The 20,673-nt window shown below is 53.4% G+C and overlaps 1 protein-coding gene across 2 annotated transcripts; it reads right to left on the reverse strand.

The window, feature by feature from the left end:
- Positions 1–1,222: 1,222 nt before the first annotated feature.
- On the reverse strand, positions 1,223–20,317 carry OTUD7B (OTU deubiquitinase 7B). Of its 2 annotated transcripts, none has more exons than XM_066337889.1 (12): positions 20,211–20,317; positions 14,008–14,131; positions 13,653–13,823; positions 13,281–13,499; positions 9,587–9,688; positions 9,067–9,194; positions 8,554–8,666; positions 7,851–7,978; positions 7,091–7,240; positions 6,520–6,634; positions 5,760–5,844; positions 1,223–5,164 (listed from the first exon to the last, which is right to left on the reverse strand). In XM_066337889.1, exons 2-12 carry the CDS (start codon positions 14,078–14,080, stop codon positions 3,875–3,877), a joined length of 2,574 nt encoding a protein of 857 aa, XP_066193986.1. In that variant the 5' UTR covers positions 14,081–14,131; positions 20,211–20,317; the 3' UTR covers positions 1,223–3,874. The 2 variants fall into 2 exon arrangements, with proteins under 2 accessions (XP_066193986.1, XP_066193987.1); XM_066337890.1 differs by having other exon boundaries at positions 20,215–20,301.
- Between the last annotated feature and the right edge of the window lie 356 nt (positions 20,318–20,673).

Below are 20,673 nucleotides of genomic sequence, written 5' to 3' on the forward strand. Positions count from 1 at the left end.
CCCGGCGATCCCGCCAGGGACGGGCGGTTCTGGGTTCCCGCAAGCGCTGCCCAGTGCAGGGGAACCCCCAAACCCCCTCAGCAGCGTCACGGGAGGGGGAGCGCGGGGCCCCTGCCGGGCTTACGGCAGGAGAAGCTGCTCGGTGATTCATGGCAGAAGCACGAAAGCCTTCTCCTCTCAGCCCAACACCGGCTCCCAAGCCGGCCGCACTCCTGCCGGCCCCGGCCTCGCCGAGTCCCCGGCCCCCCGACTCCACATCGCGCAGCAGGTGGATGGTGGCCCTGGGGCTACCTGTGCCACCCCTCAGTGCCACCACACCTCCGGGCACCCCTAAACCGAAAGCCCGAGGCAGGCAGGATAGCAGTGCCCGCACGTGGCAGGATAAATCCTGACACAAACCAGGCACATGGAAAATTCAAGGAAACTCCAGTTCCAACTCTGATTTTTAGGGTATTTCCCCCCAGATTTTAGGGGCAGGCCCCGCTTTGGAGTCTGCAGCTCGTGCACCCCAATTTCCCTCCTGCAGGAGAATCACCTGGCAGAGGTTCCCAGGGACTCAGATAGGCTTTTGGCTCTGGCACTTGGCAGATGAGAGGAATTCCCTGGAGCCTTTGAGCCTGGAGCTGCTCCAAGGCAAGACAGGGTCAGTCTGGACCACGGCAGGAGGAAAGATCCTGGAAGAAAATCATCCAGCAAAGACATGGCGCTGGGCATGGAGTGTCCACTCACAATGCTGGGAGGAAGAAAAAACACCTGGAGCTGGTAGAGAAAATCCCTATGACAGAAATCCTGTGGGAAACTGCTCCCAGGGTCCCACTTTCTGCAATCCATCTCCAACTACCCCCAAACCTCTTCTTCCTCTTTCATTTAAAGCTTCAGCATCCATGTAGTCCATGCTGGATTTCATCCAATTTTGTCCTCAGACTCAGGTACCAAAAGGAGCACCCCTCTGGGATACAGCTGGGAAAAAGGCTCCAAGACCAGCAAGGATGGACAGAAACAGGGAGGGAAGGGTGTTTGAGGGTGTTCTGTTTTAAATAAAAATCAAGAATTAGTACCAAAATGGAATCACACAATAAATAAGTAATAACCCCCAAAAATAAATAATAAATGATAACCCCAAAATCACAAAAATTAGATGGAGAAGGGGATGAGGAGCAGCCTCGGGAGGGAATTGGGGATGCCCAGAGCCCTCGGAGTGAGGGGATGAAGGAGCCTCAGGTGCTTCAACTGAAGGTTTTTATTGTCAATGAGTCTGTGGTGCCACGACGAGGCCACAGGTACAGCCCAAGTGCAATGCTCTGGCCCTGTTCACCAGGAGGCCAAAGATCATCAATTAATCTGAAATTAATAAAAAAAGGGTTTTTTTTCTTGTAAATAAACCACTGCAGAATTAATTCATGTCACTCGGTGTTGTGTTAGTGAGACCCAAAGCTGCCCCAGCCTCCCCCACCGAGGCACCAGGGAATGGTAAAGGTGAGTATCATTTAATAAAATCAAATCAAATCTCATTAACGGTTTTACACACGCTGAAAGACAAAGTCTTCCTCCATCAGGATCTGATGGCAGCAATTTAAATTCCAACCACACCAGTAAGTGCACTTAGTTTGACCTTGGGGTCACACCACAGTCTCCCTTGTCATTATTTCCATGGAAAAATCCCTCCTGGGGGCAGGTTTGGTGCTTCTCCAGTTTTGGAGTTTTCCCTCCAGGACTGGTGCTTTTCCTACAGGTTTTCTGCCTTCTCCCTCTCTCTCCTCCCACAACCCATCAAACCATCTGGGGGCTTCTCATCCCCACCCAAGTCCAGCATCCACTGGGATGGAGCTAACCAAACAGGAGAGAAATTACCCCAAAACCTGAAGAACAAGTGATGAAACATGACCTCCCACCTTCCCTCCCATACCCTGGGGCATCTCTGCCCCCAGTGCTTCCAGCACAGCCTGAGGATATTCCCAACGCCAAAATAAAGCTGCTGCTCTGATTTTGGGAAAAATAAACATCAGAAACTGAATTTAAACCAATTGCCCATAAGTAGTGAGGGGTTTGGGTTGGGTTTTACCATTCCAGCTTAAAATTTGGGGTGAACCAAGTGGGGGCAGAGCCTGTGCCATTTAACTAGCACTACATGTCCCTGCCCCAGGGTTAAAGTCCATTAGAATTCCTGCAGTTTGAGGGAGAAACATGGAATTTGTTCCAAGGTAAGAGGAGCCAGCTGGAGTGGGTGGCACACCCTTCCCTTCCCACAGCTTCAGCCATGCTCAAGGATTTTATAAAAACAGGGAAAACAACTTACACTGGAGTCAAACCAGCCCTGGGGTGTCTGAAATTTGGATTTGAAAATCTGCGGACAAGGAGCATTGCTGGCTGGACTCAAAGTGCTGGGATCCCACTAGGAAAGGCCTTATTTGGGGGCATTTAGGTATAGGGAAGGCCTTAATTCAGGGGGGTTTAGGTCTAAGTTAACATTTTTAGGGCCAAGTGTAAGGCGTTGGGCGATCCCCCGAGCTCAGCACACTTCCAGCTCCTCTGCCCAGGCCTCATCCCTCCTCCTGGAAATGGCCTTGTGCAGGAAGGGATTGCATAGTTTGATGCCTTCTGGAAAATCAACCCAAAAATAAAAACGAGGGAATGTTGTAAAGCTCTGGATGAAGGATATAACTCCTGTTTTATTTCCGTGTGATAGGAAATGCTGCACCTCACTCCGTGCAGGATCAGGCCTGGTTTGGGAGCTGCAGTTACCAAAAAACCCAAGGAATTCTGTGCAAACATCGCAGTGCTAAAGTGAATCCCACCCTGGGAGCCAGGGGGGGGCCAGGATGGGGTCAGGAATGGTGCAGGACGTTAGTTACGGGAGGATTTTACCTTATTGTTCTGCTTTTTAGCCCTGTTATAAAAAATATGGATTAATTCCGCAGCCTGAAGGTCAGTTGGTGGCTCAGCACAACGGAGCCGAGTTAATCAGGATCAGAGGTAGTACAGAGTAGCTGTGCTCAAGTAGGAGTTACATGGGGCTGTGAACCCTGGCTCCACCCCGGAACTGGGGGTGCTCTGGGACCCCTTTCCAGTGGGTATTCCTGGGGGATTTGCCCCACACCACTGGGAATTCCTGGCAGGAGATGCTGACCCAGGATCTTGCCTCAGCTCTCCTGTGGGCTGGGGGTTCTGCACAGGAAGAGAAACCTCCAATCCCTTGAGCGCTGGGAGTGCCTCTGGCTTCCCCCGCCTCAGAAAGAGTTTAAAAACATTTTAAAACCAGAGTTGAGCTCATGGATAGGAGAGGGGGGGACACAGCCCTGTGCCCGTCCTGGTGCTCGGAGTCATCCAGGACTGAGTGGGGGCTGTCCAACCCACCTTGCCTCACCAATGTCCAACTCCAACACGATGTCGCTCAGTACCAGCAAGAAGAAATACAGAATAAAACCAGTGTTAAAAACTCCATTAAAAGGTTTGTGACGCTCAAAACGGGGCATTTTTGCTCTGTCCCAGATCGTCAGGAAGCGGGAAGGTCCTGGTGGGAGCTGCTCCCCCTGCCCACTCCCAAAGCTTTGGTCTGGTTTATTGAGATTTTGAGGAATTCTCGTCCCTCACCCTGTGCTCCAACCCGAGCAGTCCCCACTGTCCCCAGGCACCCCTGGGAATCCTCCTCCTCCTCCCTCGCAGGGGCTCTGGGAAAGCAGGGGCTGGTTCCCCCCCCTCTCCCTCCTGCACCCCGTCAATCCCACCAGCCCCATGCCGCTCCCAGCCCATCCTGCCAAACACCTGCTCCCACCTCCTGCAAAGTGGGAGAGGAGTGTGGGTGGGTGTAAAACCAAAATGGATCTCTGTTATTGCATTCCCCACATTCCATGGGTCCGGATCCACACGGGGAGCATCAGAACCTATGAACCAGTGCCTCCCGCTCCCTGCGCCGCAGCTCCTCCTTGTAACAGCAGGAACAGAAATTCCCAGTCTCTGGGTGTCCATAAAAGCTGCAGTTGGGCTGTTTGCACTTGGTCTGCTGGATGTTGTAAAGGGCTTGGCTTCTCATTTTATCCACCGTTCCTCCCTTGTCCTGCTCAAGGAATTCCCGGCAGCCGTTGCTGTGCGGGGGGAGGCAGCTGGAGCCCTCGCACTCTGAAGGGAAAGGAGGCTGGATGTCCATGTCCGTGGGGGAGAACCGGCCCAGGTGGGCAGGGCCAGGGGTGCAGGGGCCAAGCCGGCCCTGGTGGTGCCGGGGTAGGGTGGCATAGGGGGGCAGGTTCCCACAGGGTCCCCCCGCCAGCTGCCGCCGGCTCTCGGGGCATCCAGGTGGATGCAGCCCCTCAGCACTGCCCATAGAGGGCCTGGGGAAGGTGAAAACGCCGGAATAGCCAGTGGGAAAAGCAGCTATTTTAGCACCCACGGCCGGCTCCAGGGGCTGGGGGGGGTAGGTGGGGGGTGGCTGGGAGAACATGGGGCTTGGAATCGCCTCCTCACTCCGCTGGGCACCCACGTCCCCTTCTGGCCTTTTGGCCGGGGCAGCACTGCCCAGTGCCTTCTTCTCTGCCTCCTTCTGCCTCTGCTCTGCCAGGAAACGCTCCTCAGCATCCAGGAGGTACCTCTGGATCATCTCCTCCTGGAACTGGTGCCGGGTGCTGGTCTTGAGGTGGCTGGCAAAGATGAACTTGCGCTCGCCCTGCATGGCCGCACGCAGGATGCTCAGGCTCAGCCGCACGTCGCTGCTGTACTTGTAGGGATCTGACGACTTCTCCAGGGCTGCTTTACCTGGACACATTTTCTCTGCAGGAGCTAAGTCTCCTGGGGAACATTCCTCTTTGCTGTCTTTCTGTGCCTTCAGGGAGCCTTTCTTCTTCTTCTCCAGGGTGTCTCCCTGCCCATTGCTCACACCACCCTTCATGGCTTTGCTGTGCATCAGGCCCCCCATGTTCTTTTTTAGTTTGCTGCCCAGAGTCTTCCCGAAGCTTCCCAGCTTGTTGGCTACTGAGTCTGCCCGTTTTTTATCCTTCTCTTTCTCCTTTTCCCGCTCTTTCTTTGGTTTCTCCCTGTCCTTGCCTGCCCTGGTGCCCCCGTTGCTGGCAGAGCTGCTGCACACTGACTCCTTGTCTGACTCGCCTGACTCCGCTGCTGAGCGAGCGTCATCACCTGCAGAGGCTGTGGGAGATTCTGGCTGAGCCAGAGGCGCCTGGGGAGAAAGGAAAGACAAATATCAAAGTCTAGAAATTTCTCAGGTAAAGATTTTCAGGTGGAAGGTGAAGCAAAGGTGGTGGTGTTGCTTGGAACATGGAGGGGACAGTGTCCGGACACACTCAGAAAGGTGTGCCCCCAGTGCATTCTGCACATCCCTAAATATCCCCGTGGCATCCTTTCAACCTGAGATATTCCAGGATCTTACGATTCTATTCTGTGATTCTATGACACTTCTACTTGCTCAAGGTTTCAGGTGCAAAGCCAGGGAAGAGGGGGGTTAGACTTGTCCCAGTCTTGAAGTGGCCATAAAACAAATACCTCCAATTGTTTGCAACATGGGGCATCCCTGAGGGGCATGGGGGCTTCTGGGTCGTGTGAAAACTGAAAACAGGCATGGAAAGCTCTAGGGAAAAGGTGCCCACCGCAAAACTGAGTCACTTCCCTGCTCTCTGAGCAGAATCAGCCACAATTCCTGTGGGCACAGAACCCCACTTGAGGCAGAGCCCACAAGTAAGGGCCTACACCAGCTTCCTTATAGAGAGGAAGGCTGAATAATTCATAGGTAAGGAAGATCCCCCTGGTCCCTTTACCTGCATGTCACAAGGCAACGTGATCCACCGGACATTCATGTAGCTGTGCAGCAGGTGCAGTTTGGCTTCCAGGGATAGTGTCACACTGGCATTGGAGTGGGGTAAAACCACAAGTTAGAGTCATTTCCCAGCTGGAAATACTCCCCCCATATTTACATTATTCCCTGTGTTATGTACTTAAATGGGTGTTTTCCTACAGCAGGTCCAACAGCACAAAAAGGACAATTATGCAACTTCCCTCTCAATGAAACCCAAAGGGAGAAATCAGATTACTCAGTGTCGGAATGAAAATGCTTCTGCCTCAGCCATAGGAACTGCTGGGACCAAACCATGGTGAGATCATACCGAACCAGGTATGATCTGGTGGCCACCACCGTCCCTGCTCCAGGGATCCGTGACACAGGGATTTGGTGGCAAATGGAAAAAATATGCTACTATGACAGAAAATCCTCCACTGCTGCTGGCGTCTTGAGCTATGCTCAGCCCAGAGCTCCAGGATCTGGAGCATCATCTACTTACTATGTGGGAAAGAAGCTCGTGAGATGTCACAGCCCCACCCAGATCGTATCAAAATGAAGGAAAACGAAAGAAAAGCTGTTCTATCCCCATGAGCAGCATCATTCCCTGGGCACAACTTTCATCCAGCACAAGAAATCCCAGCTGGGGTGGGGACTGACCCCTTCATCTGTGACCTCTCTGTTCTGCAGAACATCCAGACCCCCAGTGGAGCCTCACCCTGGATCACCTGCAGATCACCAACCTGGCCAGCTTGACGTTGTCACTGTCGTCCTTTCCCCACTGCCACTCCTTCCCGGGATCCACGGCGAAGTGCACAGGGAGCAGCTTGTGCTCAGAGTCTGTCAGGGGGATCACAGCTGCCCCGGGACAGAAATGTCATGTTTACAGCCCAAAAGGACAAATACTCCACACTTGGAGCCAACTCTGAGCACCCACCAGGAGCATCGTCACCTCCGATGGGAACGACCTAACGGCAAATCCCAGGGACTGCCAGTACTTGGGATGATGGAATTGTCAAAGCACCATGCCATGCCTCATGACCCTCACAGGGAAGACTTTCTTCACAGTATCCCCTCTAACTCCACCCTGTGTCACTGGGAAGCCATTCCCTTTGTCTTGTCACTCCAGACCCTTGTCCCAAGTCTCTCTCCAGCTCTTGGAGTCCCTTTAGGCACTGGAAGGACTCCAAGGTCAGGATACTGTTGGTTTTCTGGGCTGACAGTGCACAATGACAGGTCCTGGCCAGCTTTCCCCCCCCAGCACCCCCAAGTCCTCCTCCTCAGTGCTTTGTTCACCCGAATCTCATCACTCACCTTGATCCTTTGTGTTTTCCTTCTGCTCCATGGAGACCAGGGCAGAAAAATGGGCTTGGTCATAAGCCAGAACCAATGGAGACCGGTGGCATTTGTTGGCTGGGACTTCCAGGGGCAGATAGATCCCTCCAAAGGGAATTGGGGCAAATGCTGGGAAGAAACGAGAGCGGTAAGTTCTGATCACAGGTTCAAGAGTTCAGAGTTATTTGTGCTGCAACTGCTCCAGAATGAGCCGCTTGCCTCAGTCAAGGGCTCACCTGCAATTATCTGTCATCTCAGGGGACATTAAACAAAACCACAACCCAAAATAGGTATTTATTTTACATAAGGAAGATTTAAAATGTAGAATGAACTGGTATTTTCTATAAAAAGCCCTCCTCTTCACTCCTCCACAAGACAAACTTTGTCCACCGAATGATGGAAACTGATTAACCTTCTCTGACAGAAAATTGAAGCTGATGGAGGAAAATCCACCACCCAGGAAACAGAATTTCCCATCTCTAGATGTGTGTGTAGAGGCAAAAGAAGTAGAAAAAGGAAAAAACCTTGTGTGGATGCCCTTGAAGCAGCAGAAATCGTGTTGGGAGCCAAGCCTGGCCCTGGTCCCTCTGTGGGTTCACCTGTAGCAGGTCAATTTGCCCCCCTGTGCCATTCCCAATTCCAGGTCCAGCCTTGACGGCAAAGAGGCCCCAGGAAAATACAGGGTAGAAAGGAAAGGTGGGCAGATCAGAGAGGCTTTGGGAAGAGAGGCAGGTCTCACCTTCACCGCCCGAGTCCCGCAGCATCGTGTCTGCCACCACCACAATGGGTCTCTTCAGGACGTGGGCCAGGACAAAGACATGGAACTCCTCCAGGCTCTCGTACACCGGCTCCTCTGAACTCTCCACCCTTGGGGAAAGGAGAAGTTGAATTTCATCCTTTGGTTATTCAATCATTTGCTTTGTAACAGCAGGAGGAGGTTTCACAGTCAGCCACGTAGAGGTGGGTGGACAGTGCTAAGGCTGATCTCAGCATTCATCTGAAGATTTAGGTGTGGATTCACAAAATGTCCCACTCCAGGATAAGGGTTTGTGCCCAAGGAATGCTCAGCTGGTGCCTGGCATAGCTGGGAGTCCCTTATCTAAGGAGCTGGACAGCTGTGGCAGGGAAGTGTCCTTGAAACAGAAGTGAGAGATGGCAAAAACTCTCAGCTCTGGGTTATTCTCTCATTTCAGAGCGAGCAACACAAGGAAACACAAGGAAAATATTTTTTTCCCCACTCAATCCATGTGCTACCCCACAGAAGAGGCCGTGCAGCACCAAAATCCTTTCCTGGGATTTGTGCCTTGTGTTTCCTCAGGGTCCTTTGTCCTTCCCCTGAAACCTCAAGGAGACAGGCCAACACAGACCCGCTGCCCTGCCCTGGGGCACCATGAGGGAAGAGGTTCCCTGTTGTACTCCTGGCTGTGTCCTCTGCTCCGTACCCGCCGCAGCTGCTGCCGTTGGTGCCGTAGTGCACGCGGGGCTCGCTGGATGCCAACTTGATCAGCTCGTTCCACTCCTTCTGCCACTCCTCCTCCGTGTAAACCAGGCCAGACTGAAAAACAGCAAAGAGAACCCAAAATTCTCCATGTAAAGCTCTTCCAGCACAGGTTTATACCCACAGCACAACTTTTCTCTATGGGTTTATCCAAAAACAATCAACATACTCTGCACCATGTGTTTGTAAGTGCTTCCCAGTATTCATCCAAACTTTCCCTCTCAATTTAAATACATTCCCCTTGTCCTGTCACTTGTCCCAAGAGCTTTTCATTTCGCTGCAGCTCTGATTGTAACTCTGACAGGACACCCCTTACCACAGCACAGTCCAATGGCACAGCAGGGAGCTGCCTAAAGTTCCAGACCTGACAGAAAGCACCTCCCAAACCCACATGATTTTTTCCCAGAATGTTCCCCTTGGCAAAGAGGACCCAAACCAACATTCAGTTGGCTCCTACCTCCTTGTTCTGCTGCGTCTGCTGCCAGCGCCATCTCCGCCTCAGCGCTTCCCGCTCCACTCCCTTGTCCATCAGCGTGTAGAGAGATTTCCGGAGCATGAGATCCCGATCATGGAAGCCCCACATCCCTGCAGGGAGAAGGAACAGAGTGCAGGGTCAGGAGGGAATAGTGTCACTCCCTGACCCACAGAGGTCCCTGCACAGACATGCCAGAGAAGGGAAGAGGCTGCTCCATTATCCCGCATTTCCTTCAGGAATTAGGGGAAACTTGCCAGACAGAGGGGGAGAAGGATTTGAGAAGCATACAAGCTGCTTGCAGCCCCATCCCTTCAAGCCATCCCACATCCACAGCGCCTGAGCACTGTGACTGGTCTTGCACACCAATGCTACTGCAGCCAGGAGGAGCAGCAGCATCCTGGCTTCCCAACAGAATGGGTGGGTTCTGCTCCCAAAAGGGGGATCGTGGGCTCTTGTCCAGAGACTGGTTGGCTGTTTCCCTGGGGATTAAGCCAAGCCTTACCCAGGGAGGCAGCGTGGAGCAAGCAATTTCCGTCGCCAGTGGTGGCCAGGGGCAGCAACCGCTGGCAGCTTGGATCCACTGTCACCCACCAGTTGAGACGCCCTAGGGAAATTTGGGAGAGCGTGAAACCATGGCATAGCACAGGACTGGGGGACCCTGGAGGGAACTGCGGGGCTCAGCCCTTCTGAAACCACGGCCAAGAACAAAAACCAGCCGAACAAGCGGGGGAGTGCCTGGACAGGCAGGAAGGTGCAGACCCATCCCAGGACTTGCAGCAGAAGAGTCAGGACAGTGACAAACCAACAGAAAAAAGGAGATTGGAACTGCAAAACTCCCCAGGGCTGCCAGGAAAAGACTGGGCTGAATTTGGGGTCACACAAATCAGAGTTACACACAAATAGGAGCCAGCACTTCCACCCAGGCCAGTTCTCCTCTATCTGTTTTTCCCCTGACACCCCTTATTTCTGTCCCTATAGCCCATCAGACTGAAGATACCTCCAGGTGCACCCAGCACAAACAATTTCTCCAGGAAAACCAGCCTTTTGCTTCTTCCTGGAACCAAATCTCTCCAGTTTCAACCCTCTCATGGCCAAGTTTCCTTGCTCACTGTTTTTTAGGCAGAATATTCAAGGATTTCTGCTGATCCCAGCAGCTTTCTTGCTGCAAATGCAAACCAAAGGCGCTTTAGACTGGGAGTTTTGGGTCATTGTGGTGATTCAAGTCAAGAACAGCTAAAAACAGAAGGTAGGAAAAAACACCCAGTGAGTCCAGTCTAGCTGGAGATTCAGCCCTTCCCAAGGGAGCGAAGCTGGGCTGGATCAGGACTCTGAGCCCCGCAGTCCTTGTCTCACCCTGCCCTCAACATCCCTCCTTGGCTGCCATATTTTCCAGGAGTTTTTGGATCCTGTGCAATAGGCAGGTTTTTGGCTGGATAAGGCTGTTCAGGCTTTCAAGCTGTATTTAAATTGCTCCTGCAGGAAACCAGCTCTTTCCCATCGTTTCCAAAGAGCTTCTCTTTCCTCTGGAGCATGATCCCTTCCAGAGATCCCAGCACACAGACATGAGATTTCTGAAAATGCTTTGTACAACCTCAGGGAGAGCAGCTGGAGAGGAACTAAAGGCAAAACACAGGGGTTAAAACATCCCCAAACACTAGAAAACAAAAAAACCACTAAGTTCAGTGTGACACAGGCAGGTCATTCTTGTCCCCAGCATCAGGAAAGGGACCCGCCAGAGCTGGAAGCATTCCGCACTGAGCCTGAGGACAATGGCTCTGCATGGAGAAGCCGGCTGTTCCCTCAATATAGCTCCTGGCACGGCAGAGTTGGGAGCCTGGCCAAATGGCCCAGGGCCAGGGGAGCAAACACGGCGCCTTACAGGAGCTGTCCCACACGTAATGCTGCTAGGGGCAGCACCGAGAGCTCCTTCTTATTCATTTTCCCTCATTCCTGCAGGATTTGATGCTCTTTTCCGTGGAGTTTGTATGTCCAGTTGGTGCTTCAGAGGTTGTGCAACCTCTGCCCAAGTCAGATCTGAGGGGACACACCTCGGAGAGGTATTTCTGTGCCCAAGTGTTTGCACTGACTCCGGTTACGCAAGAGAAGTCGTCTCCAAAGGAACCACACGCCCAACCCTCCTCCAATGTTTTGCTTCCGTCAAGGCAGTGGAAAGGCCAAGAGGCTGCCCAGAAGTATTGAAAACAACACATTTCTCTGTGTGTGGCTCTTAAGAGCCAGGCCTGAGACCTCTGCAGGGAAATCAACTGGACTTAGGAGCCTGAGGGATCTTCCTAGAATGACCGTGGTGGCAACAGATCTTCTGCACACAGGAAAAGTCCCCTGGCATCCAGAGACTCCCTTAGCACCCAGCACCACAACCCTATGTTACCCCACAGAACACCTGTTTGCCTCCACAGGGTGTTTGGGGAAATCCCATTGTATCTTCCAGCAGGAGCCACCTGAACGGGTTATGACAATGGGAAGGAACTGATAGCTCCACCCGGCCTGAAGGGAGGATTGCCTCATCCAAACCACAAATGGCTTCCCTAAGGCTACTGGGAATCCACTCTCACTGCTGTGTGACACAAGGAGTGTCTCAGGGATTGCTCCTGATGCCAGCATGAGAGATCCAACACAGACATGGACACCATGCACTGCCCTGTGTGACAACCAGAGACCAACCCCCTGGTTGAGGTGAAGGACCAGGATCAGGATCTTTCAGTTCTTCATGATTTTTTCCCCCTAATATCCTCAGGTGAAGCACCATGGACTGCTCCTCTCCATGTGCCACAAGCAAACCCACCTTTGCAGCTTCCCAACTCAGAGGAAGGCCTGATTCCCGATGCACAAGGGTTTGTGTGAAGGGACACCAAGGCTCCACTGAGGGCTGAGGTTTCAGCTCCACCAAGACCTTTCCAAACCACTGCAAACACATGCAAAGCATTCCCAGAGGATCCCACTGAAGTTTACAACCACTTAGAAACCATTTACTCTGCCATAATGCTGTAACAGGATCTCTGAATACATGGGGAAGAGGATCTGAACATTTACTGGGCTATAAAATATCTCCATAATCCCCTAAGGTGCTAAATTAATAACGGGAGTCTCTGTAGATCACAGCACCAGGCTCAAAACCCTACTTGGAATCCAGCTTGGAATATTTCATAGCTGCACTACAGCCCTTTGTTACAGACAAAACACTCATTTATAACAACCCACAAACACTAAAGTCTCCAAAAGGCATTTTCTAAAACTCACAACTTCTAAATTCCTTCCGGTTAACGGCATCTCAGCACACCTGGAAGTGCCCCAAGTCCACAGATGAAGCATGCAGGAACCCCCAGCCCCACACCCCATTTGTGCTGGGACACAGGAACCCAACCTCTGGCTCCACTGGGATGAGATCTGGGGTTTATCTGCAACAGAGCTTGCAGCTCTGCTGTCACTGCACGGCGCCGCCGTGTAATGGGATCACTGGGATCAAGTGCTCATTCCCAAAACATGAGAATATTTCTTACAGCAACTTCTAAGCCAGAGGGAGAGAAGTTGGGCCCTCAGAGTGCCTGTTATCCCTGAGGATAATATGTTTTCTGGTATGAGCAGCACCACAGAAACAGCAGGGAGTGCAAACCCTCCTGAGATCCCTCATTGCATTCTGCCCCTGCCCACGAGAACCTTCCTGGTGCCAGGGATGAGGTTTTTCCCTGCCAGTACGTATGTACCCCTCATTCCCTCATTTACAGATCCCCTGGCAGCTCTTCAGGAACCTGATGGAAAGCAAAGCAGGGGGTTCCTACCCTGACATCCAGCAGGCACTGGAGTAGCAGCATCAACCTCCAGGGTCTGTAATCAGTACAGAAATTTGTCAGTAGGACGTGTTACACAAGAATTCCCTTTTCCGTGTCTCTCCCTGGGACCAGCAGGATGGAGCACTGGGATACTGCAGGGGTGAGACAATGCCAGTTTGGGGGTATTTTCCCTCTCAGCTGTGCACAGTGATAATGGCCCTGGGTTATTTGCACTCAGCTTCCATGGGTGTCAGGAAGCAGCTCCTACTCGGACCTTGTGCCAGGTCATAAAAATGATGGAATGATTCCCTGTTGGAGATGCATCCGTGTGATATCCCAGGGTGTTCCCGTGGGTGACACTCCCCAGCTGCCCATGGCACACGCCACCAGCATGGATCCAGCACTCACCAGCCTGCTCCAGTGCTACCAACATGGACTGCTCGATAAGATCCCGCTCAATGAAGCTGCGGAAATCCTCGGAGTACACGGTGAGGTCGGGCAGCTGGAAGGTGCAGATGGGCATCTCCAGCAGGTGTTCACTGCTGCTGCCGTTGCTGGAGACATGGGAACGGGCCAGGGACACGATGGTGGAGCTGGCGTGGGAGATGCCGCGGGACAGGCGCTTCTCTGGGGGAAGAAAGAAAAGCAAATAGCAAAGTAGGGCAGGAGCAGCAAATCTCACAGCAGCCACCACCAAACTGCCGCAGTTCCAGCAGCGAGCAGCCGGATCGCTCTGGCGACAGGAGGTCTGACAGATCCCTCTGGCTGTAGGACACTGACCTTGCACGATGTCATCCTGGCGCTGCAGCGGGGGCCTCCCCGGCCGCCCCAGCTCCCGCTCCGGGGGCCGGGCCCCGCGGTCCTCGCTGAAGGAATGCGGGAGGTTCCCCGCGTGCACCTGCCGGAGCTGCTCAAAGTCGCTCAGCGCCGCGCTCAGGTCCCAGTTCTTGCCTGCATGGGAAGGGAGCAGTGCTGGTCACCCTCAGCCAGCACAGAAACTGAGGCATTTCCTAAACATCTGTGTCAGACGCTATTCCAGGCCCCAGCTACCTCACCCACTTCCAACCCTTTTTTCCTCCCAGTTCCCTCATCAGCCATGCCAGGCACTTCCCTCATTATTCCCGGTTTTCCATACCTTCAAGGAGGTCTCTGGCCAGCCCCGGCTCTGCCCCCGTTGAGCGAACAAAATCCGACAAGACGATGTCCATAGCCAAGGCCAAATGGAGTCAGTGGCACTGGACTGGCTTCTCAGCATCAATCTGGGAATGATACCAAGAGCAGACTGCACATCCCGATTGCGATTGAGCTGAGGGGGATGTAAACCTCCCCCTAAAATGAACCGTGCTCCAGGACTGCCAGTTCATTCCTTGAGAACTGGGAGCACAACACCCGCTTTGCTGTAACCAGCAACAGGCATTTCCTCAGAAAATTCATTAACTAAACCTAATTCTCATCTCAAAGACGGTGGAGTTTTTCTTTCCAAATTAGGAATATGGACCCAAAAACAAATCATACAATAAATGATTATTTGGGAGGAATGAGAAAGCAGAATGTTTCTCTTGTACATTTACAGGGAGCAAATCCCTGCCCCATCCCACTCCAAGCATGCCAGCTGTGAGGCAGGGAAAGGGAGATAAGGACAAAATGCTAGAATTAGGAGATGTGTCCTAAGGAAAATACATTTTTAAAAGCCCCTTCCAGTCAAAAAAACAAACCAAACCAAACAATCCCAATTACTCTAGCACACAAAATCAATGTCCAGACAGAGCTCCTTTCCACTCCAGAGCACCTTGCCAGACTCCTTTGACTCCAGCGCTCCTTCCCAGAAGGGAACAAAACCACAGATCTATTCCATAAATCTGGATTTTGTCGGGTTCTGAGCCTGCGGAAGGCGTGTGCTCCTGCCATGCCTTCAAATCCTGATTTTCCGCATTCCTCAGGGCAGAGAGGGAAAGGAAGAGTAGCCTCATCCGTGGGAGTTCAGAGCAGCAAACTGCTCCATGGAATTTGGTGCTTTGCAGTTAAAGGCTGGGATAAAAATTCTGCCATCAAGGAACAGAAAAGAAAGGGAAAAAAATTTATGCCAAGCTGAAAATCTGGAAGGGGAAAATCTGGGAAGGCTGGGAGAAGGAGGTCCTAGTGTATTGGTCCATGAGCAAATTTCAGGATTGTGTGGAAAAATAACAAATCTGGTTGTCTTCTTGGTGCCCAGGAAATAAAGTCTCTTTTTCAGGATTATCCCTAAAGATGGGCAAAACCCTCCTTGGTGCCTTGAAATGTTTTTTTCCAAGATTATCCTTAAAGGTGGGTGAAATCCCCTAATAGCACAACTCCCCAAAAGCAAGTGTTACATCCAGTCTTTAACCTGGAATTTCTTGGCTTTGCTGGAGAAACCATTTCCACTCTCAAAAGTGTCATTGTTAAGTTCCTCCTCCCAGAAAAACTCCATATTCCTTCACTGCTGGAGCAAACTGGGAGCTGCATTGGAAGAAGTTATGCCAAAGCCCAGCACGTTCCAGGAGCAGGATTTGGCAGCAATTCCTGCTCTTACTCCTCCAATTTACAGAACATCCCTAATTAGGGGAGCCGCACGTTTGTATCCTCTAATCCCTGGCAAGAGCTGCAGAAACAAGTGGCAGCTCCAGGATGAAACTGGCTGCGATAACGGGTAAAACTTCCTTCAGGTGGGTGTGGAATTCCAATGAAAATGAAAACTCAGCACACACAGCGGAGGTTTGGGGAGGGAACAAGCAGCACATCCCACTCCTTCATCCACGGCATTCCAAACTCCTGCGTGCACAAAAATGCCAGGGAAAACACAGATGGAAAATTCTGGGTCGAGCAAGGCAGTGATGGATTGTCGGAGATTTATTGAGAGGTTGGACGGAGAAATGTCCCCACCCCAGAGTTATTGATTGTTTCCTTTCTCTGTGGAAGGGAAATGCTCTCTCCTCTTCCCTCCTTCCAGGACAGGTTGGAAATATGAGCCCAGGTAGGAAATCCAAGTCCCAGGAGATCCACAACTGCAAATCCATCCCTCAGCAATGGAGCAGGGGCTGAGCATACCCCCAAAGCCCCCAGGAGCGCACAGGGATGCAGCACAGCTGGATATAATCCAAAGTGAGTGTTCCTGGCACATTCCAACCAGAAATATGTGAGAAACATGTATTTAGGACTAAGCCCATTTGTTCCTGTGGTCCCAGTGATCCCAACAGTTCTCTCAGGACACACCAGCAGACTTTTCAGCAAATGTTTAACAATTATCCCCCCACACTTCCACAGGGCCTGAGCACACCAACACTCCTGACAGAAGTGAAGAGTGATCAGCGGTGCTGGAGTCGCACCTCACTCGGACCAGGAGCTGGAGCTTCACACAAAAAGCATTCCATGGTTCTATGCCCATGGGAACTGAGTGAAAGCCCCATCCCAATGTGCCAATGGATCCGCCCAACACTGACATCAACCTTCAGCCTTCCAGGCAGCAGGAATCTGCCTAGTTCCGCCTTTGTGGATGGGGCAAAGCTGAGTTGAGTCAATCCTGGCAGCCTGCAAATCCTTACTAATGGGAATTCAAACCTTTAACATCACATGTCCATCCAAAATAAGGAGAAAGTCATAAAACCTCCCAGAGCCTCCTCTCTCTTGCTGCCTACGGCCTCTCCTAGGGCAATGCCAATGGTCACATGCCAGGTTTGGGAAGGGACTCACCAGGAGCATGCAGAGCATCCCAGCCCTCTGCAGGCAGGACTGTGCTCCCTGCCCCAACATCATCAGAGAAGTCAGGAAACCGAGGAATTCAAGAGGACATGAGGTACAAGAGCTCAATCTCTCTCAGCTCCATTCTGGGGGGAAATAAACCATTGGGAACACTGAACTGAAGCAGTTCACCAGAACCAAATGTGAAGCAGCAAAACTGGATCCATTCAAAGTTCCAGACTGGAATTTATGGGACTTTAATTCCCTTATTTTGTTAGATCTCAATCATGCTGAACATGCTGCAGAAACAGGAAATAATTCTCTTTGTTAGGGCCAAATCCTGACCCAAGGTCGGCCAGGACCGGTGGCTCCGGCATGTTTATAAAGATAGATCCAGAAATATTTTAGGAGCAGCAAACCGACGTCTCTCCCCCGGATCTGCCACGTGATGTTTTGCTGAGCGCAGGAACCAAGCTGGGAGCCAGGACTCCACTCCCAGGGCTGTGCTCCTGGCCCAGCCCCTCCGCCACATCCTGTCCCCATAGGGACATGGAGAACCCCAGGCCAGACCCTCAGGGAGCTGCAGGGGAGGCAGGAGGTGCCCAAATCCATGGGAAATTTAATCCCACCAGACCCACATGGATGTCTTTGCTTCCACCATCAGGGAGCTGCAGCAGAGGGGCAAACCAACACATATCAAACTCCTAAACCCCAAATCCTCCAAAAGCCTGAAAAAAAAGCAGCACTCAGGGTTAAGCAGAGGGGTCCCAAGGGGAAAGACCACACTGGGACCTGCAGGTGGGACATGGGAACAGCTCCAACCTGAACCGTATCGGAGTAATGATGAGAAAAATGAGATTCTCCATGAGCTCCAAGCGAGCACGTCCTGATGCTCCTGAAGGAGGTTTCTGGCTTTCTCCTGCTCCCCAGAACGGTGGGGGCTGCCTCCACCCCATCCCACAACCCTGTCCTGGTCCAGCAGGTTACCTAACACCACCAGAGCAGCCACACGCCGTGCCAGGATTAACGGCACCGTCCTGACCTGACACCTGTGCTCTGGTCACTAAGCTTCGTCCGGAAATGCTGGATGGGACACAGACCATGCTGCTCCTGCCTCTTCCAGGATGGGAATCAACCCGGCTCATCATCGTCATCAACAAAAACCAGTTATTCCTGATAAAGCCGATGGTGCACAACACCCTTGAAGCTCATCAGCCCCTCAGACCAAAGGAGGGGTGCTGTGAGTGTGGAAGGAAGCCAGTCCAAAAGGGAAAAACAGGGATGTTTGGGCACAGGCAGTTGTGGCGGTGCTGGATGTGGCTATGTGGATGCACCTCATGCCTGCTAAGAGCAGCTCTCCAAGATTCTGGGAACGGCAGGCTCTGGAACCTCTGACAGAGTTTAAGCACAATCCAAAAGGACAGCACATAATCCCCACAAATGAGCTTTTCCGGCAGGAAAAAGGGGCTCCTAAAACCATGCTGGTGCTCAGGAACTGGAGCGGGAGTGAAGCGACAGTTATGGAAATCATCCCATTTTTATAAAGCTTCAGTGCTTCAATGAACAGCTTTATCTCATTTTTTCCAGAGTTCCAGCTGCTTCCCAGTGCTCCAGACACAGCTGAGCTCCTCCCAATACCCAGGTCATCCCAAACCTTGGGCTGAACAACCCACCAGCTTCACACCTCCAAGACAGATAAAAGCCAAACAAGTCTCCAACACAAACACAGCAGCTCCATCACATCCAGGCTCTGTCGACCATCATCATCCCCCTGGTTATCAATTCCTCTTGCTCCCAAAATTATAGGATTCTCTAATAAAGCACTGACTACAAACTGAGTTCTCTCAGTGTCTGCACCAAAGAAATTCCCTTTGAGCCAAGTTCTCCTCAAACCAGGCCGTGACTATTTCCAGCCTGACCCTGGTTCTCTGCAAGAGCTGGGCCTGGCACACGCTGTCCTTGCCTGTATCCCGGAGGGATGCTCCAAGTGTCCCCTCTGCAGTCGAGGCCACAAGCAGCTTCATCACCAATTCTGTGCGTTTCCTCCCCAGAATATTTCAAGCCAGTGCTCTTCCCACAAAGAAAATCCGTTTTCAGTCACTTGCAGGGATGAGTTTAGGGTGTGTAAACTCAGGACTGTGAGAACTGAAGTGCCAATTGAGGGCCAGAGTATCTTCCAGAGCTCCCCCACAGACAGCAGAGCCACATCCCGGCACCAAGTGGCACAGATTCACCACAAACACCAGCAGGAAATTAAATAAATTCCAACAGAAAACCAAACCAACCAATACTAAGGCACCAGGAAGAGCAGAATCCTGAATTTTAAGTGATTTGGGCACACAGCTCCTTTCTCCATCCCCAGCTGTGCTCCATCCCATGGGATTTAGATGTTCCTGCCCATCCCAGGGGCAGACAAGGGTCTCACCCCTGAAGCATGTGTAAGGGATGCCTGGATCCAGCTGTGTATCCTGACAGCCACCCCTTCAGACACATCCAATACTGCAATCCACAAGTGGGCACAGCATCTCCACTCCAAAAGTTTCTTTGGCACTAAACCGTCTTTAAGTGGCTTAAACATCCCATCTCCCCAAAATGCTACTCAGCATGGACATGTACCAGTTCAGGAAGATAAAACCCAGCGGCGATTCAGAGCAAAGAGTCCTGGCTGGAAGTTTAGACTCTCCAGCTCCATGACTTCAACGGACAACAAGGCCTTTACAAACCCGGAGATCCCTGGTCCCGGCTCCCACCCTGGAGCCACCCCGAGCACCCATTTCACCGACAAGAAAGCCGAGGGGACTCGCAGCATTCCCGGTACACTGGGATCCAACCCCCGGGAGGCTCCGTCCCGCTACCGTGACTGACTGCCAAGCCCTCGGAACAGTTTCCCTGGAGCTGGGAATCGTCCGGGGCTGGGGCCGGGAGCGGCTCCTCGCCCACATCGACAACACGGAGACCGGCGAGGCAGCCAGGAATCAGCCAGACGAGGAACTAACTCCTTTTCCTCGTGGATCGGGACTCGAGAACCCCAGGGTTTGTTTCTGAGCTCATGTTTCGCTGCCGACGGACCCGAGCCCGGCACCGGCGGCCGCTCACGGCTCTCCCCCGCCCGGCAAGGGAGCCCGGGAACGACCCCAGTCTGGAGCGGGCAGCCGTCCGGATATTCCCGGCGCTCCCAGGGGAAAACACGTACCAAGAGGACAATTACTTGGCCCTAAGTCGCCGGGACCAGGAGAATATCACTCCCCTGCCCCAAGGGCAGCCGGGGTCGCCCCTCCCCGGGGAGCCCCGAAGCACGGCGGTGAAGCCCTCGCCAGGCGGTGGCTCCGGCGGCGGGACAAGCCCGGGGGCGCTCCGCACCGGGAACGCGGCGGGGACGGCCCCAGACCGGCCGCGGCGAGGGGAAGCCCTCCCGGCCCCGCAGGCCCCCGGGCTGAGGCGGGACCGCAGCCGGGACCCGCACCTCGGGACCCACCCTCGTACCCCGGGACGACCTCCGGGACCCGCACCCCCAAACCGACACCGGGACCCGCCCCCGCCGGTCCCTGAGGCCGCGCCAAGACCCCGCGGGCGCCGCCGACGCCGCCCCAAGGCCCGGCCCCGCCAAAACTTTCCCGAGGCCGAGCGAGGACCCGCCGTTACCTACGAGAGGCTCCATGGGCGGCCTGGCGCGGCCCGGCCCGGAGCGGCCCCCGGGCCCTCCCGCCGCCGTCGCCGCCGCTGAGGCCGCTCCCGGGGCGGGGGGGGGGGGGGGGGGGGGAAGGCGGAACGGAACGCGCCACCCGGAACGCGCCACCACCCCCGTTCCCGCCCGGAACACTTTGGCGGGCGCACGCGGCTGTGCCGGGAGGGGCCAATGGCGGCGCAGGGCCAGGCCCGGTCCCGCCCCCCTTGGGCGCCCCGCGCGTGCACGGGAGTGGGGGAGCAGGGCGCCCCCTGGCGCCTTGAGGGGGTGCGCGTGACCGAGACCCCCGTGAGGGGCCTGAGACCCCCCGTGAGGGGCCTGAGACCCCCCGTGAGGGGTCTGTGACTCCCGTGAGGGGCCTGAGACCCCCGTGAGGGGCCTGAGACCCCCCGTGAGGGGCCTGAGACTCCCTGTATGGAG

This window comes from Sylvia atricapilla, chromosome 30 (assembly GCF_009819655.1).
Source record: "Sylvia atricapilla isolate bSylAtr1 chromosome 30, bSylAtr1.pri, whole genome shotgun sequence".
NCBI classification, from domain to species: domain Eukaryota; kingdom Metazoa; phylum Chordata; class Aves; order Passeriformes; family Sylviidae; genus Sylvia; species Sylvia atricapilla.

Excerpts from the sequence above, each read along its gene's own strand:
- OTUD7B (XM_066337889.1), bottom strand. The coding sequence starts at position 14,080 with ATGGACATCGTCTTGTCGGATTTTGTTCGCTCAACGGGGGCAGAGCCG. Across the intron at positions 13,824-14,007 it reads GGCCAGAGACCTCCTTGAAG|GCAAGAACTGGGACCTGAGC; the intron begins GTATGGAAAACC and ends CTTCCCATGCAG. Across the intron at positions 6,635-7,090 it reads GGAAAACACAAAGGATCAAG|CTGTGATCCCCCTGACAGAC; the intron begins GTGAGTGATGAG and ends GTCCCGGGGCAG.